Source organism: Zeus faber, assembly GCF_960531495.2.
Source record: "Zeus faber genome assembly, chromosome: 6".
Classification (NCBI taxonomy): domain Eukaryota; kingdom Metazoa; phylum Chordata; class Actinopteri; order Zeiformes; family Zeidae; genus Zeus; species Zeus faber.
This window is the reverse complement of record NC_137201.1, coordinates 22,177,209-22,195,616: the sequence shown is the minus strand read 5'-3', so window position 1 is coordinate 22,195,616 and position 18,408 is coordinate 22,177,209. Positions and strand designations below refer to the sequence as shown.

The following is an 18,408-nucleotide window of genomic DNA, read 5'->3' as shown; positions in this document are numbered from 1 at the left end:
GATATCTATATGCAAAATATGCGTATAATAGTGTAAGAGTACCTATCGCAGAAGAGTCATCTATTGATATTGTCATTTATAAAAATCTGGGTAGACAGTAAATTTGCCAAAAACGACCTCATGGAAGTACATCTAATTCAACTTTTATTCATTATAACATTTGCGAAAAACGTCATTTTAATCCGGAGGGAATCGTGTGATTGTGGAAACACGATTTTGTAAAAATCGTCATGATTTCACCGAAGAATTGCGGTTAGTTCAAATAGGTGCCATTAGGTGATTAGGCGGAATTTGACACAGCTCTAGCCTAGTGCCTGCGTGAGTGTGTGTTTATGTGCCAGTGTGTGTTTGGGCATAACTCACCCCTGACGACCAGCAGGGCGGCGGCGGTGACGTTGTCCACAGGCGTCTGCGCCACGCAGGCGTAGCGGCCGCCGTGCTGCAGCTGAGCATTCTTTATCAGCAGCTCGCCGTTGGAGCTTCCGTTCTGCAGCCAGACAAAAAATACAAAACACACCGTGAATCATTCTGCTCTGTTTTTTAGGCTCCTGGACACGTTTCATTGTTCATATCTTTCATATTCATATTTCATATCCAGAGCAGGGGTCTCAAACGCCAATTACCTGGGGGCCACTGACCAGGTTGTCTTTGGTCAAGTGGAACTGTCCCTCTTTTTTATTATTATTATTATTATTAATATCATCATCATAGGTCACATTTTTTATTTTATATATTTTGTATTATTATTATTATTATTATTATTATTATTATTATCATCATCATAGGTCACTGTTTTTATTTTATATATTTTGTTATTATTATTATTACAATTTAATTGCCTAAAAATTTACATGTAATCATGATTAATTTTTTTATTATAGTCTATATTATTTTGTTTCATATTCTAAAACATTAAAGAAAATTGTGTGGATTATTTAGCATTATGATTTTAAAATGTATTTGTAGGCCAGATGCAGTATACAGCGTATTATAAACGGGCCACCTTAAATTGGCAGAAAATTGAACCCCAGGCTTGTGGTTTGAGACCCCTGCTCTAAAGCTAAATTTAATTTGAGTTATGAACGACTGAAAGACACTGCGTATGTGCGCTTACATGTCCACACAGATGAATATATAGTTGTTTTTTTTCAATCGAGAGCAAAATGGTGGTATCAGCAGGAAATGCAATATCTGTTCGCTGCTCACATCGGTAGTCCTGACAAGAGTCTCGGGCTTAGTTCGTTCCCAATACACACTGGTCATATGAGTCTGTTTGTCCTCATAAGTGAACCAAAAACTCTTTAAACTCATCCGTTACATGTGCAAACCCTCCGGTGGTTTCCAGGCTTCAACACACGGCCGTGCGCCACAGACGCTTGTTAGCCCCGAGCAAACCAGTTACTGCGGCGCCAATTTGGCCCGGCGAGGCCAGTGGGAGTGAGATATCAACCCGAAGCCTCCAATTAGACCAGAACCCGGAATAGTTTGAGCTATTAACTCTCGTCTCATTAGGGGACGGCGGCCAGGGAGCGCGGCGAGGGCGGCCAAACCAAGGTCAAACCCTCATGGAAACTCTCTTTACACTTCCGCAGTTCACTCGTCCCCAGATTGGAACAAATTGGCTTTTGCTGATACCACATAAATTACATTAAAATGGAACTTACCGTTTTAGCCTCATGGAAAATAACCGTTATGCAGGGGAACAGGAGCTCATGAATCATAATTATGACGTGACACTGGAGCAGTGGGTGGAGTGACAGAGACGAAATGCAAAACCAACGTCTGTGGTCGGGGCTCCCTTCAAGTCCCGGGTGATGGATGGTATGGGAAATTGCTCTTAAATTCATACCAGCGTCATTAGTCTGTCCTCATAATATCATACAAATAAATTAAATAACTGCAACCCCGCCGTGGCACTTAGGGGGTTGCAGCTATTCCGAAAATCCGTTTCAGGTATTCCGGGGAAAAAAAAAAAAAAGCGCCTGTGACCTCAGAATGTTCCCCCCGCGAGAGACGATTCGATCTGGAAGGACTCCAGATGTGGAGGTCGGGTCGGGTCGGAACGCGAACATTCATCGGAAAGAAAGCCACCCCCCCCCCGCGACGTCCGGCTTCTCACCGCGGCGCGCTCGTAGTGCTGCCGCTCCCGGTGCACGTCGATGACGCGGCCGTCCAGCGACCACACGAACGTGATGTCCAGGGACGGGTCGTGGGAGGCGGCGCACTGCAGCGCCACGCTGTCCCCCGCCGTCACGTCGGCGTTGGAGGGCGCCAAGGTGATCCTGGTGGCGTCTGGGGACGGAGAGAAGGGGGGGGGGGGGGGCGGTCAGGGAAGTCGGGTTTGAAGCGACGAGGCCGTTGAAGATGAAGGGAGAGAGAGAGAGAGAGAGAGAGACAGAGAGAGAGAGAGAGACGGTCGATCCGAGCCTTCATGAATTAATCTGGTTGAGGCTGCTCCAGATGAGGGGTCTGAATTTGTCGAGGCCTTGGTCATTTATCAGCAGAAGGAAAATGTTGACAGGCGACACAACACGACACGGCTGGAAAAGTGTGGATTTTGCACATTGTGGCCGGAGGGGGGCAGTAAAGAGCCGCATTACATCCGCCCGTGAGAATAAAGTCAACACACAAAACTATGAGCCCTCAAACCAGCAGCGGTGAAAGAAGTGCTCAGACATTTTACTTGGGTCAAGTACAAATACCCAGACACAAAAATATTCTGGTAAAGGTGTCAAAAGTACTTGCCCTTAAATGTATTTAATAAATTTAAAACTGAAAGTACTTGTCATGCCAAGTCGATTATACAAAGGAGGCGGGAACACGGCATAAAGTCCGTCATTTACAGGGAGCTGGACCTGATTGGTCGTTGATGAGAAGTTTGATTTTCGTTTCTTTTTAGACAAAGTAGCCTTGACTCGCTTGACCCGCGGTTTGAAATGAAGAGTGAAAAGAGATATTATAGATATTATATCACAGCGATACGTGCTCTGAAATGTAGCGGAGCAAAAGTCCTTGTGCCTGCGCTCTGTCGTTCCAAACCCTCCAAAGTCAACAGCCTCTTCACCTTTTTTCCATTAACGGGGGAGTAAGACCAAGGCCTCGTCCTGTCACATTTAATCTAAAGCAAACCAGCTGGGGCCGTGGCCTTGACCGGGGCGGGGGGCCGGCGGTCCGGCAGCGGCGGCTCCCTCCCAGACCCTGAACCTGCTCTTGGGGATGTAACTCAGGGTCCAGGAACAGGGGGGAGGGGTGGGGGGGCGCTAGCGCAGCTTGCCTGTGACGGACAGCGACCCCGTGCTGTTGGCCTTGCCCTGGTCGTTCTCGGCGAAGCAGGTGTAATTCCCCTCGTCCGCCCGGGTCACGTTGCGGATTTCCAGGCTGCCGTCCTCCCAGACGAACACCCTGAAGGAGGAGAAGAGACGTCACCACGCGCCGAGGCCCCCGGGGGGTGGGAGGGGAGGGGGGCGCGGCCGCCAGCCATGAAATATTCAGGGGGAAAAAACACGAAGGTCAGGAGACTAATGTATGTTGTAGCTCGGCGGGTGTCGGATGATGAAAGATGATGAAAGCTCAGCACGTGTCGGCTTAGTTCCCCCGACGGCTAAGAAAAGGAAGTGAAAAGGAACTCTGGAAAGGTACATAAGGGCGTACGTTCTGTTTGTTTGCATGCTGTATTGTCATGTGTTATTTATGGGATAATGCGCGGGTCATCAACACAAAATAACCCCCAACTGGCTCAATCTGAAAGGGGGTTATTTATCCATAATGAGCGGCTGGCTCTACATTATCCCACTTATAATTTATGAATACATGGACACAGAATAGTGATCTGAAATGGTTTTATAACTCGTACGCCTAGTTTAACAGCTTCCGCTCGGAAAAATTGTCCACGGCGCAGTGACTATTTGCCGTAATGAATAATCCTTTTCCCCTGCATACGACGAACGTATTCGCTGTTATTAAGGACACACCTGTGAACCTATGTGCCGTCAACAGGTGGCGCCACACGCTAGTGTTATTCCAGGAATAACAGACCGCTGGTCGCAGCAATCGACCGATCAGAATTGAGTATTCCACAGAGCCGCGTAACGTATATGACGCGCGACGTATGACGTATGATGTATGATGTATGATGCACGAGCAGTATAGGGGCGAATGAAAATAATACAGTCAACGAGGCTGAACCCGATGCTACTTTGTCAAACAAAACACGGAACAAAAGTTTTGCTTTTCGAGGCGACAACGCCCGACTCTTTTCCCTCGACGTATTTATTGTCATGCACGACAGGCAGCAATCACGGCAGCCAGCGTGACGCCTCGACGTGCACGCCGCCAGCCTCCCGGCTGCCTGAGGAAAGCGCGCGGGGGGAAGATGTGGCATAGAAATTCACCTGCTGCCGCTGCTCCGCATGCGCTGCTCTGTGGGAGCCAGAGTGTGTTCTGTGTGTGCGCACGCGTGTGTGTGTGTGTGTGTGAGAGGTCGGGGGTGCTTAGAGATTAGGCTTGGCTTGTCAGCAAGGAGCACAACCCTTTGGGCTTACAAAGCTAGCCCGTTTGGGCTGAGGAGATTTGGAATGCGCTTAATGTCACGGTGTCAGGGCGGAGCCGAGCAGTTCACGGCGCTGCGTTCGAGGCGCACAATGAGAGGATCCGAGCCGGGCTTTCTACCGCCGCCCCGCGTTCCCCTTGCCCCCACGGCATCACGCGCGGGCCTTGTTGTTGACATGCTTCACATTCCAAAGATGAGGTGTACAATAACCACATTACAGTTCTTCGTTTCAGAGAAGAAAACAAAGAAAACCGAAACCGACATCCGTCCCGGCCGATAACGGCTCGGACGGCCGTTCAACGCGGACGTGCCGCGGGAGGAGGACGAAGGCGACATCGGGGGAAGACAGCCCACCTGGTGGAGTTGGACAGCAGCTCGGTGCCTTTGCTCCAGGAGAAGCTGGGCTTGGGGGCCGCTTTAGGCCGACACTCCATGACCACGCGGCCGTTCTTGGCCCCCAGGACCGTCTGCACCGGACTGTGCTGGAACGTGGGGGCGCACTCTGGGAAAGGCCAGCGTGGATAATTCATCACAGTGATCACTAGAATATGCATCACGTGTATGAATAAATGTATTGCACCTTTGACATCCATGAAAATGCATGTCGAAGGTGCAAGCAAAATGATTCATTTTCATATTTTTTTTATATCTTTTCTTTTCACATTTTTTCCTCAATATCAAATAAATACATTCAATACTTTTGTATTTTTTTTTCAATAATATTTAAAAATGTATGTATGTTTTGACGTAAAAATACAGTATATACAGTGTATGCATACAGTATACTTCAACCTCACTAATGATGGATTTGGTAGATTGTTGTTGGTGTTTTTATTTTTTTTTAAGAGCTTAGTTTGCCAAGGGGGCCTCGACATTAAGAAGTTTGGGAACGCCTGTTCTAGTACATACTGTGCATGTCACATTGTCTGGAGGGCCAAAGCTTTTTTTTTTGTTTATTTTTGGGTTGTTTTTTTTTTCAGAAAAAAGCCAACTGGAACCCAAAAAGACAACTGGAACTCATTATTCATAAAATCTAACACAGTGCTCGGCATATATTCTAATGAGAAACAGTTAGTCAGCTTCTAACGTGACCTTTTAATACTTGGTGCACTCACCGATCACGCGCAGCTCAGCGTTGGCGTGGAGGGCCCCGTGGCGGTTTTCCGCTATGCACTGGTACATCCCTGAATCATCAAACGTCAGGCTGCCGAACCGCATCTCTTTTTTGTGATACTGTAAAAAAAAAAAGAAAAAAAAAGAAAAGCAAAAACAAGGGTAGTGTAAAGCAGCCTAGGTGTAATAATGGCTAAATTTAGCATCTCAGCCCGCGCTGGCACCAGATCAGAATGCATCCGTCGTCTGATCGCGCCCGTAGCACCGCGGGTGACAGGACTCAGAGCGAGGATTGTTTCATTTAAGGGAGAAGGGCTCATTAATGCATAATGATGTATCTCACAGCCGCGCCACATCAAACAAGCCCACCCCAACCCCACCCCACCCCGGGGTGTCTCGGGGCCCTGTGACAGTTGCGAGTACGGAGGGTTACGCAACGCACCCTGGCACCCGCTCAGAACCCGGCGGTGCTTTCTAGCGAGACACGGTGCACCGCGAGTCCCCCCCGGTGCCAGCGAACTGTCAGGGCGGCGCCGCTCCGATTGCCCTGGTTGCTGCGCAGAGCGAGCAGCTTCTATTCCCGGGGACCCGCCTGGATGACGGAGATAATGTACAACAGGCTTTACGCGGTGTGCCGCCGTTCCCGTTGTCTGAGAGGAGTAGAAAAAGGCTCGGTTTAGAGGGGATGGTTCGGAGGCGGAATAGTTCACACCGGTGCGGCGGCGCAGCGATGGAAATAGTGCCAGAAAACAACTTATTTTGAACTAAAACCAAATTAATTTATTAGATAACTCCTCAAAGTTGCCATGTCAGACTGCTGTGGCATCGTGATGGTTTTGCCTGAAATGTGGAGAGAGCTGCACGGATTGCGGATGTGTCCCCCATTACTTGCATTGAACTCCTGGGGGCAGTATGGGGCCGAGTGTCCAGTCTGGAGAAAAGGCTGAAGCCCACCTACATACTACATCAGGGGAGGGTATAAAACAGGGATACGTTCTTAAAAATGCGAACTATTCCTTTCTTGATTTTCAAAGCCAACTTTGAGACGCGTAGATAAATAATTTTTTTTCAATTGTCGAGACGCTGAAGTGCGTGGTGAGCTTTTACACTGGAGGCAGATTGTGGATTTGTCCTCCATCACTTTCATTGAGCTCCTGGTGGGAGGCGGAAACCTCCCTACGTTCTGCATGATCTAGCGAGCATAGAAACAAGGATAAACTCACTAAAATCGGAACTACAACTCCAGTATAATGGGGAGTAATATTTATTTCTTTGAGTGATTACCGGACGGCCGTTTTTCAGCCAGCGCACGTGGGGTCTGGGTTTGCCGCTGGCCACGCAGGACATGGTGTAGTCGCTGCTGATGTCTCTCTCCGTGCTGTTGATGCGCTCGCTCCATTCAGGAAACGCTGTGACAAAGAGATCAAGGTTTCACTGTTTGCCCAGAAAATGTTTCGGGAAGGAAAAAAAATAAATAAAAAAAATAAATAAAAAGACCCGCTGAATAAAATATGATCTGGAGTGATACCAGAGGCATAAAGCTTCACAGTCTGCGGAGGAGGTAAATAAATCATAGAAGGCATCAAAACAAGAGTCCATCCCTAAATGGAGGGATGGAGCTGTACCACCGTTCCACTACTGACACCTCTTCTGAATTCCATATCGAGTATGTGGAATACTGATCTCATCCAGTGCTTTCACACAACAGCGACTTTGAGCACATGGTTCTTTATATAAAAATATGAGCACTAGGATATCTTTCCACTTGTTTCTGTAATAATAGGAATAGGAATAACGCACGACCCTTTCTTCAACTGTTTAATGTCTGACATGTTTGATATAGCTCTTGGGTCTCAGACCTCCAGTATGTCAGCCTGGCATCCAAAGGACATGCCACGATCCAGCCCCCGTTTAAATCCTACCAGGGGGCGGGAAAAACTGAGACGTAAGTATCGCCGTACCTTCCACGGAGAGGTGAGCGGTGTGGTAGTCCTTCCCTTTGGAGTTGATGGCTTCACACTTGTAGGTGCCGGCGTCCTCGTACTGCACGTTGAACAGGCAGAGGTTGGCGCCCGCCTTGCTCACCTCGTGGCTGGGCGGCAGCTCGCCGTCCACCTTCTTCCAGCGGATCTCCGGGATGGGGCTGGGGATGAGGCGGCAACCGGGATAAGACGCCGACCACCTCGCCGTGACACCGTTGATCAAGCTGCCCTGTTTAGTGTTTACCGTGCGTCTCCATGGTTACAGTGCGTGTTGGGAAGAGAGTTATGAAAGTGCTAATCCATGAGATTATTCGTGTTGTAACCGGAAGAAAAATGATCCCCGGCACCTCAAGTGACGAAGAAAATAATGATCTTATGGTTTGGAGTGGACCACTTTAAAGCTAGACAGGATGTTTTTTTGGCTTGTGGACATTCCACCTGGTCACAAGACGCAATTCCTCTCAGTTGAACTTATAAGGGTTTTTCTCATGTTAGAACTCATTCATCATTTAAATGTGGTAAATCCACTTGTTATGTGTTGTTGTCATGTTATGATGTTGTCTTATCTTATATTATCGTATGTTGTGTCATTTCTTTTTGACTTTCAGGCTTTCACATCAACTTTTTAATCATCTTGTAGCAGCTGCAGCAGTAGAACTCACAGTATGTGCTACTCTGTGGAATATACGTATAATACCCAGCACACCACCAGTCAGAATAAGACTTCAAAAAGTCTCACTCAATGTTGATGACATCATTTGGGGCGTGGTAAGACCAATTCTAATGCTGAAAGCAAATTAACGTTGTATTTTACCACCAAAGTCAACACATCTAAATGTATCTTATGGCTAATATCAGTGGCACAATGCATATACACAACATGAAAACCAGTGACAGGTGAAGTGAATAACTGATCATCTGGTTCCAGTGGCACCCGTCAAGGGGTGGGATATATGAGGCAGTAGGTGAACAGTCAGTTCTTGAAGTTGATGTGTTGGAAGCAGGAAAAATGGGCAAGCGTAAGGATCTGAGCCACTTTGACAAGGGCCAAATTGTGAAGGCTAGACGACTGGGTCAGAGCATCTCCAAAACGACAGGTCTTGTAGGGTTTTCCTGGTATGCAGTGTTTAATACCTACCAGAAGTGGTCCAAGGAAGGACAACCGGTGAACCGGTGACAGGGTCATGGGCGCCCATGGCTCATTGATGAACGTGGGGAGGGCAGTCCAGCCCGTCTGGTCTGATCCTACAGAAGAGCTACTGTAGCACAAATTGGTGAAAAAGTTAATGCTGCTATGATAGAAAGGTGTCAGAACACACAGTGCATCACAGCTTGCCTATGGGGCTATGTAGCCACAGATCGGTCAGAGTGTCCATGCTGACCCCTGTCCACCGCTGAAAGCACCTACAATGGACATGTGAGCATCAGAACTGGACCACGGAGCAATGGAAGACGGTGGCCTGGTCTAATGAATCATGTTTTCTTCTCCATCATGTGGATGGGCGGGGTTTGGGTCCGATCCAATGGAGCATCTGTGGGATGTGCTGGAACAACAAGCCCGATCCATGGGGGCCCCACCTGGAACCTTCCAGGACTTAAAGGATCTGCTGCTAACGTCTTGGTGCCAGATACCACAGGACACCTCCAGAGGTCTTGTGGAGTCCATGCCTCCACGGGTCAGAGCTATTTTGGCAGCACGAAGGCGACCTATACAATGTTACGCAGGTGGTTTGAAAGTTGTGTCTGATCAGTGTTTATAACTATATATATATATATAAAAAAAGAGTTCAATCTGACATTGGCATTCAGCTCTGCTCTCCCAAAGGCTTGGCTTACTTTCCCAAAGCGAAGCATTCTAAGGTGATGTTGTGTCCCAGGAGAGCGGTTGTGTCTGGGAACTTGACTTTGATGTCGGCGGGATACTTCCTGATCGGACCTGGAAGGGAAGATAAACAAACCAAAGACATTAAGTCACTCACCTGGTCAAAATAAACTCCAAAGAAAAGTTGTTTTTAACCTGCTCGGGTTCACAGTACTTCTGGTAAACACCCTCAGGACTGAACAGATCGAACAGGCACACACACACACACACACACACACACACACACACACACACACACACACACACACACACACACACACACACACACACACACACACACACACACACACACACACACACACACACGGAACCAAGAATCAATAGTTGTCAAGAACTGACACTAACTTTTAGTTAAGTGTCAGTTTAACTCATGGTTTCCAACCATGCATCACCTGTTTGTTGAGATAAGATAACATGGTTGCCAAATTTAAATAATTTTGCATAGGTAACCCATATAATGAAGCAATATGGTTATAATCCACCTTTTCAATATTATCACCTTTTTCAAGTCAATGCATCAGTATAAGTAATTTTCCATGGTTACTATTATTATTATTATTATTATTATTATTATTATTATTATTAATAATAATAATAATAATAATAATAATAATAATATTAATATTATTATTCTAATAGTTGAATTTATTTAATTTATTAATTTAACGTGTGAAAAGTGGTTGACAACAGGGAAACCAGACCGCAGGAGATGGTTGACAAATGGCCCAAATCTGGTTGTCCGTGGCAACTGTTATTATTGTGCCCTGGTTATGGAAGGCTGCAAAGACAAGCTGACTATACCTTAAACACAACAGAACCTATTCCGGCCTGAATAGCCGGATATTAAGCGTCCAAAGCACCCGTTAGCTCTCACCCCGCCGCACTGCAGCCTGACCGCAACTCACAAAGCGCCGGCCGCAGGTGAGGACTCCGGGAGGAGCTCAGTGCAGGACAAGCAGCAATTATTTTTAATTGCCGACGTTTCAACAGTGAACCGTCGGGACATCCGTACATCTGGCAGTCATTACTTCACCGCGTGTAAGACTAAATGCACCGCCTATGGAACTTAAACTTTTACCTCTTGATGCACAAAACCAAATAAGTTTTACTTCTCTGATATTGCACAAAAATAGACGCTCACCCACCACCCTGGATACGTAAACTGATGGAATTTGGGGTAGAGGCGCTCGGCGGGGGGCTCCGGGTTTGGTGCGATCTTACATTTTACACAGAGACCAGAATAACTGATGGACCCTCGGAAGCCCACTGAGGGAAGCAGGAGAAGATACGGAACAGTTCTGTCCTTCTTTCTCTGGGCCCAGCCAACGCACGCACACACACACACACAAACAGTATATACACAAAGGTCAGCGGTTCAGTTTGGGGCCTCCATTCCTGGACACTTTTTCGATTTTCTTGGAGATTCTCCGCGGCAGGCCGGCCGTGCCCTTCAGCAGCATGCCGCGGCCTTTCGGCTGTTTTCGAGAATTTCTCCAGACAGCAAGCGGTTTGGGAGCCAATTCAAGTGCAGTAAGCGGCAGTGGGATAACTCTTTCTTTTAAAAGATAAAATAAAAGAAGAATATAACCTGAAAGGCTTCCACAGTAGTGAGGCGGGGAACAAAATCAATCCAATTTATCGCGGCAGAGTCGCTGTCATCCTTTTTGTGAGGGACGCTATGGTAATTCTCCAATTAGTCGTCTGAAAGTGCGATGGAGCCGCCGATTTCCTTTTTCTGAATCTAAAACACTGTTTTAACTGCACCCATATATTGGAGTAAAGGAATGTTTTTTCCACACCAGACGTATTAGATTCAATTATTTCGACCCGACCATTTCAAACCTTTCTACTGCCGGCCGCCTTGACGACAGCCAGAGAGGGAGTTTCCCCACAGTCCAACTTTAATCCTCCCGTTGTATTTATTGTAAACGAACGCTTGGAATCCCAATCTTCGCGCCGTACCGCAAATACTCTATCCAATGCTCCGAAATTCACATGCACAGAAATGTTTGTTGTTTCTGTGAGAGCTGCTATGTAGGTTTGTACAATTAAAGGAACAAGGAGGCGTGTTGGGGAACACAAACAAGCATCACCTCATCAAATATTAACGCAGAGGAGGAGAAAATTGGGACTCAACGGGCAAATAGCGGCTTTTTCCTCCAAAGCACGGCAACTCAATCAGGAACCATTTAGAGCCGGAAACCTTATGAAGCAGGGACCTGAGCGCTCCCCAAAAGAGTCCCCAGTCATGGCTGCAACAACAGCAACGCAGGGACAGCGTTCCAGCGTTCCGATTGCGTTTACGGATTAAAAGTACCGAGGGAAGGCGAGTGCTACGAATAAGCAGCGAGTGTCAAATCAGCCGGTTACCGGTATCTAAAAAATGGCGGTTGCTGTGCTTTGACGATCAGCAGGGGTGGAGAATTCCAGGCTTGTAAAGTCCATCCGTACACGGAATCCAGCTCCAGCAGAGTCCACTCTTTAGTTGGACTTCTAGGTCGATGCTGAGCCGCAAAATCTACACGGCCGACTTCAAATACCGGAGTGGAATTTGACTTTCTGAAGCCGGATTTTCAGTTCTACAAATTTCGCCCCAGTGGTTCCCGAGAGGGGAGGAAACCGCTGGGGCCTCGCTTGCGGGGTCTTCAGTTTCCGGACCAAGTTCCTCCTATGGAAGAACGCCCGAGTTCCTAAGCGCTGGAGTTGAGGATCCTGGTTCCTGGAAGGGTCCCTGCGCTGGAGAAGACCCCCCCCAGTGACCAGGACCGGGACGGCGGGTACTTACGCTCGGCGAGGGGCACGAGAGGGATGAACTTGGAGAAGACGCTCTTGGAGATGGACGGGCTGGTGACGAAGCAGGAGTAGTTGCCGCTGTCCGAGCGGTCCACCTTGGAGATGTAGAGGTTGCCCGTGATCTGGGAGACAAAGCGCCTCGTGTCGGGGAGGATGAAGGTGGGAAACTCGTTCAGCATCCACCGGAACGACAGCTCGGCTGCACGGGGAGACAAGTGCCCGCGCACAGGCTGTCAATCAACACGGACGGCTCGAGGATCAACCTCATATCGGGCTCATTTTGAATATTGTAAATACGGTTGAAAGAAAAATGAAGGGTCCCTTCTCTGGTGTGGAGGGGGAGAGGCATGCATTAACCTTTAGAAGGATCACCTCTAATCCACTTGGGCTGGTTTAGAAAAAGACCAGACAGATACTTATAGCATAGCAAGGTAACCATGGTTTCAGATCGGTGCCGTTTGGAGAATTTGCATGAGCACCAATTCGAAAAGTGCAGTATTTCTGTGTTAAAACCACATCAAACACAACAAAAACAACAACAAAAACATTTAAAAAAGAGAAAAAGAACACGGTATATAGCAATTCGGAGAAATGACCTATTCAATCAAAACAAAAAGGGAAAGCTGAGATGCAGGATGAAACGTTCATTTTCTCCCACCGTAGGAATGACAAACACAGCTCAGGGTTAATGAGCGTACGTATTATCCACAATCCTGCGTGCAGCCTTATCTCATTAAGACCATGGAGAGCATCCAAGGGGGCAGTGCACTCCCTGACCAATAGGGGGCGTCGGTTCATCTTAACATATGAGCGCACACACATTGCAGGAGGCGATAGGGCAAGAACTGGTTTTATGAATAGACACTGGTGGGCGTAAATTATAAATATAATATAATATAATATAAATATATAAAATGAAAATATATTCTATATATAATATACCTGGGTAGTGTGGTGGAGAAGCACAGAGCAGAACGGCCCCCTGTCCCTCTTTCACATGCACCGCCTCCCTCTCCTCTGATGAGAAGAAATCAAGGTCTGAGAAAGAGAGGGAGAGAGAGAGAGAGAGAGAGAGAGAGAGAGAGAGAGAGATGGTGAAGCGACACGGGAGAATCAAAGAAATCAGAGACGGGGTGCACATTTCAGCGGGCTCCCGCATGGCTCGACAGCCATGCGCGAGCATCTAACTAATCCAAAATATCCAGAAAACCTCAGAGATCCCTCACACCCCGCCCCACAGCCGTTTATATTAGGAAATTGAATTGGTCACGCCAGCGACATAAAGCCGGACCATGTGCAAACTGAACTTCCAGCACAGCATCATTCCCCCTCACTCCCAGCTCTCCTAAGAATGCATGACGAACACACTGCGGGTCAAATCCCCTTATGAGAAGCTGTGAGACTGTGTGTGTTTGTGTGTGTGTGTGTGTGTGTGTGTGTGTGTGTGTGTGTGTGTGTGTGTGTGTGTGTGTGTGTGTGTGTGTGTGTGTGTCACTCACATCCGAATTGGACGGACGCCTCGCGGCTGATGACGGCGCCGAGGCGGTTGGAGGCCACGCAGGCGTACTTCCCCAGGTGCTTGTCCCTGAGTGGGTTGCCGATCACCAGGTTTCCCCCCACTAGGCTGTAGTGACCGCTCGCCTCCACCACCACGTCCGAGCCGTCCAGGATCCACCTGCAGGGAAACGCAAGGCTGGGCATCATCCTGCACGCTTCGTACATTTAAATACATACATACATACATACATTTAACCCCTAAGCACGTCACAAACCCATAGAACTGTGCTTGTTGTTGTAGCTTACTCATAGTCTAGTAACGAGTCGTTCGCGGCGAACTTATCATCTAAATGAGTCGCGAGTTGTGAGTCACTCCGGCAAAAGAGTGGGCGAGCGAGTGAACGAGTGAATCACTAACTGAAAATAATGCCAAGGAAGGGGGGAAAAAAAATAAAATAAAAAAAAGGCCAAGGCCCAATTCATATTCAATTTGACCGATTTGCTCTTTGCATTCCACCAAAACAAAATGGTTTTGACGGAATTCAATTCGAACCTTTCATTCCCCGGGCTGCTATTCCGTCTCAAACTGACAAATATGATGGATTGTTACAGCCTTGCCATTTTGATCTTGCAACAAAAAAGTTCATTTCCATTATTTATTTTTTGAATAACAATTTGTACTGAAATAATGTCCAAGGCCTTTTAGTGGGAAATCCTACTTTTTGTTCGAAAGAGAAGCCGTGGTCTCACCCAAAGGTGACAATTTAGGAAAACCAATAGAACAGAAACAATGGACCAGGTTCTGCCACTGCACAGTACATTCAAGCAAGAAGGGAATGTAATAATGGTCTTATTGACGTGTTGTTTCAGTACAGTAGTGATGAAGCTTCTCGCTTGGCCATCGATTGAAATGACCCAATACTAAGTAGTGTCGAAAGTTCTCCAGCCAAACGATACCTGCATTCCATCCTTTTTGGACCCAGATCTAGGAAAAAAAAAAGACTATTTGTACGGTTTAGCTCGCAGCCAATCACAGCGAGCGTTCTTCTATTTAATGCGACGTGTGATTGGTTCACTTCCGCAGCAGCAGCAGCTACAACCGTCTGTTGGAGGACATGTTCACGACCGTGAAAGAGGTTTTCCTCGCTGTATTCATTCCTCCTGTACTGGCTGTTTGTTTAAAATGACACTGCACGAGTACTTCATTTTCCAGTTTTGTACTGTTATTCAATGAATATTTTTCAAACACTTTCAAAATGTATTTGTGTAAAAATAATTTGCATGGGCAGGAGTGGTGGAATTTTACGCAACTGAAAGCTTCCATTCACATGATAACGAAACAAAAAGGTATTGAATTAAGTACTTTATTGGTATCAGTATCACTTTAAGGAACTGGTATTGGAACTGGTATTGGAACTAGTATTGTCATTTATTTTAAACAATACCCAGTCCTAAGCGTGACGGATGTGTTCTACAGTCCTAAGCGTGACGGATGTGTTCTCCAGTCCTGAGCGTGACGGATGTGTTCTCCAGCCCTGGTGTCGGATCCTGGCTCCCTGACACTGTAACTGATTTAAACGATGTGGGTCAGCGTCATTTACATGCATTTACATCTAGATCGAAACGGATCGGCCACACTGCTTTTAATTTAAAGCGCTGGGATGAGATGGAGACGCGGCGGCAGATGTCTTCTCATTATAGTCTGGGGTTTGGCCGTGCTTCATATTTTCTGCTTTTCGGACTCGGGGGGGGGGGGGGGACGACAACGAAAACAAAACGAACATCTGTAGAAAATATGAATAATTAAAACAAGTTTTAACTATGACATGAGGTAGTAACTGAAACCGTTTTGTAAGGTATGGTCATATTTATGGCTTCAGATATGATGAACGTATAATTGTAACTTGTCGTTTCGATTGTTCTCAATTATTAAATAATTCATTTATTTTAATTTATTATTTGTATTGTATCTTTTGTTTTGCCTTGTTCCCATTCCGTCCCCATGTGTAGTGGGAGAATACAGGTAACTTCCGATTGGCCATTGAATCATTATAATAATATAATTCAATGGCCAATTGGAAGTGAGTTACATTGTGTATATATATATATATATATATATATATAGTATATACACACACATATTATTTATTATAATATATAAATTATCTAATTATTGATTATATAATATATAATATTATAATATATTATATATTATATAATTAATAATTAAATATAATGATATATTATATTATACTATATATTATATAATTAATCATAAGGACAATCAGATATTAGTTATATATATATTAAATAATGTATACAATATTATTTATATGAAATTATTAAATGATATATAAAAATATTTAAATATATATTACATTTTTCTTCATATTAATTATTTATTATAAGAGATACTAAGCAAGAAATGTTTGAGTTTGTATTTATATATATTGCTCGGTATTGTGTTGCATATCAGCTAAACGATGCAGTGTCCTGCACACACAACAAACAGCCTCACTCACACACACATTGGAAGCCCTGGTGTCCATCAAGGTCATGATAGGTGTCCTTCACACCGTGCTCTATGTCCTTTGGGGGGGGGGGAGGGTGTTGCCTAAAACAACGTGCATCCCGCCCATGCAGTGTGTAGCAATGCATGCTGGGTAGTTATGAGAGCATATGTTACTTGTATGTGGCAGGTGGGTCGGCTCGGGCCCGGCAGCTCATGACGATTTTGGCCTCGGGCGACTCCTCGGGGTAGATGGTGTCCACCGGCTGCTCCTCAAACACCGGCCCGTAACCTGCGGCGTCATCTGCCGTGAGAGACAGGCGATACGCCGGTAAATAACAAACAAGCAACACGCCGGGTCGGGAACACACACAGCAACTGTCAGGGCGTCGTCGGGGCCTTTGCCTCTGTCTGGCAGTTCTGGGTCAGCAGCAGAAACAGGACGATGGCTTGTAAATGGATGGCGGGCGTTGAGAAGGAACGGCAAACTGGCTGAGGGGCATGGATTCCAACACAATGGCTGAGTGATAAAAATCCACATTACTACTGATGGCTTCTCAAATGTGTGTGGTAATCCTCTGAAATCATCAACAGTCAAATTGTCATCCCCAAAATATTGTCAAATTACAGTCACAGTATTCGTAAAAATGATTGTGATAATTGATATTATGATATAATATAAATGATCACAAACATTTTTACGAATACTATATATATATATATATATATATATATATATATATAAATATATAAATATATAAATATATATATATATATATATATATATATAAATATATAAATAAATATATAAATAAATATATAAATATATAAATATATATATATATATATATATATATATATATATATATATATACATATATATATATATATATATATATACCCAATGCACAGAAACACACATCCTTGCCTTGCGTTGAAAGCCGTCAATGTGTTAAATTCAGAGTTCTGTAACCAAAATAAATGCTTTATTGAGCATCACCACAATAATTCAGACTCCTACTCATCTACTGATCAAAAATATGAGCTTAATTCTCAGGATGATCATAACGCCAAGCGAAATAAACCGGATACCCGCTTTAAAAAGGTACACAAACACACTCATCCTGTGCTGATGGTTATACTATGATCAGGAGCGGATCCGAAATCCAAATCCCAAAGAAGAAATAATATTTTCACTGCATAGGCCTAACCTACTTGAGATGATAATACCGCGTTCTCCATTCTGCCTCGTATTCATAAAGCCAAATCCGGAGAGAGCGCTCCCCTTGATGAAAATGCCTGATTTAGTTTGATCTGCCTTTTACACTGTCAACACACACATACAATTAGCCCCAATTACTCATTGAAACAGACAGACATCACAAGCCGAGCCATGAATAAGACATCAACAAAATGCAGGGTCATGAATAAGTAATGAGCAGAGATGTTCTCCAACGCTGATTATTCTCTCAGATCAGGCCTGTGAAGGTGTGTGCCGGACTGCGAATACAAATGGCACGGCTGGGTGAACTGTACGCTGTGTGTTTGTGTATTTGTGTGTGTGCGTCTGTATGTAAGTGTGTGTGTGTGTGTGTGTGTGTATGATGCGCGCGTGCGCGTGTGTGTGTGTGTTACATTTCAAATAGACTACATCAGATGCCTCAATCCAGAGGCTTTGTCCAGAACCAGAACTTTCCGTCTGGATTTGGCAAGAAACTCCAAAAGTTGGAATTGAAATGCATTCATTACAAAATTGATTACGGGTTAATGAAAGTGGTAATCTGTCAGATGACTTGTATTTGCGTTACGCATGTGCTCCCTCTATATGCTGGCTCCGTTGCTGGTGGCGGGGTCCGCCACATGCGCAAGAAGTGAATATTGAAATGGCGATAAAAGAAGATTGTTTTGTGCATCTCAGGACAAACACTACGTTACATCTTCATTGCTCCCATTTCCCCCGAGACTCGTTGTGAAGAAGGAATTTGCGAAATGGCCGTGCATGTCTCGTGCATGAAAGCGGCGTGCATGAAAATTGGTTTGTTATAAGTTGGAGAAATCGAACGTGATACTGGTTACTTACTGG

General features: G+C 45.5%; 1 protein-coding gene across 1 annotated transcript in view; it reads right to left on the bottom strand.

Moving 5' to 3' along the window:
* The window catches only part of cntn1a (contactin 1a), a 29,959-nt gene extending 13,356 nt beyond the window's left edge, over positions 1–16,603 (bottom strand). The window contains exons 1-12 of the mRNA XM_080001938.1: positions 16,503–16,603; positions 13,819–13,994; positions 13,262–13,357; positions 12,312–12,518; positions 9,481–9,580; positions 7,624–7,805; positions 6,947–7,071; positions 5,665–5,782; positions 4,904–5,051; positions 3,275–3,402; positions 2,120–2,292; positions 364–487 (exon numbers count right to left, since the gene is read on the bottom strand). Of these exons, the coding sequence (XP_079858064.1) occupies positions 364–487; positions 2,120–2,292; positions 3,275–3,402; positions 4,904–5,051; positions 5,665–5,782; positions 6,947–7,071; positions 7,624–7,805; positions 9,481–9,580; positions 12,312–12,518; positions 13,262–13,357; positions 13,819–13,994; positions 16,503–16,543 (1,618 nt within the window). The 5' untranslated portion in view covers positions 16,544–16,603. The remainder of the gene's footprint in view (positions 1–363; positions 488–2,119; positions 2,293–3,274; positions 3,403–4,903; positions 5,052–5,664; positions 5,783–6,946; positions 7,072–7,623; positions 7,806–9,480; positions 9,581–12,311; positions 12,519–13,261; positions 13,358–13,818; positions 13,995–16,502) is intronic.
* Between the last annotated feature and the right edge of the window lie 1,805 nt (positions 16,604–18,408).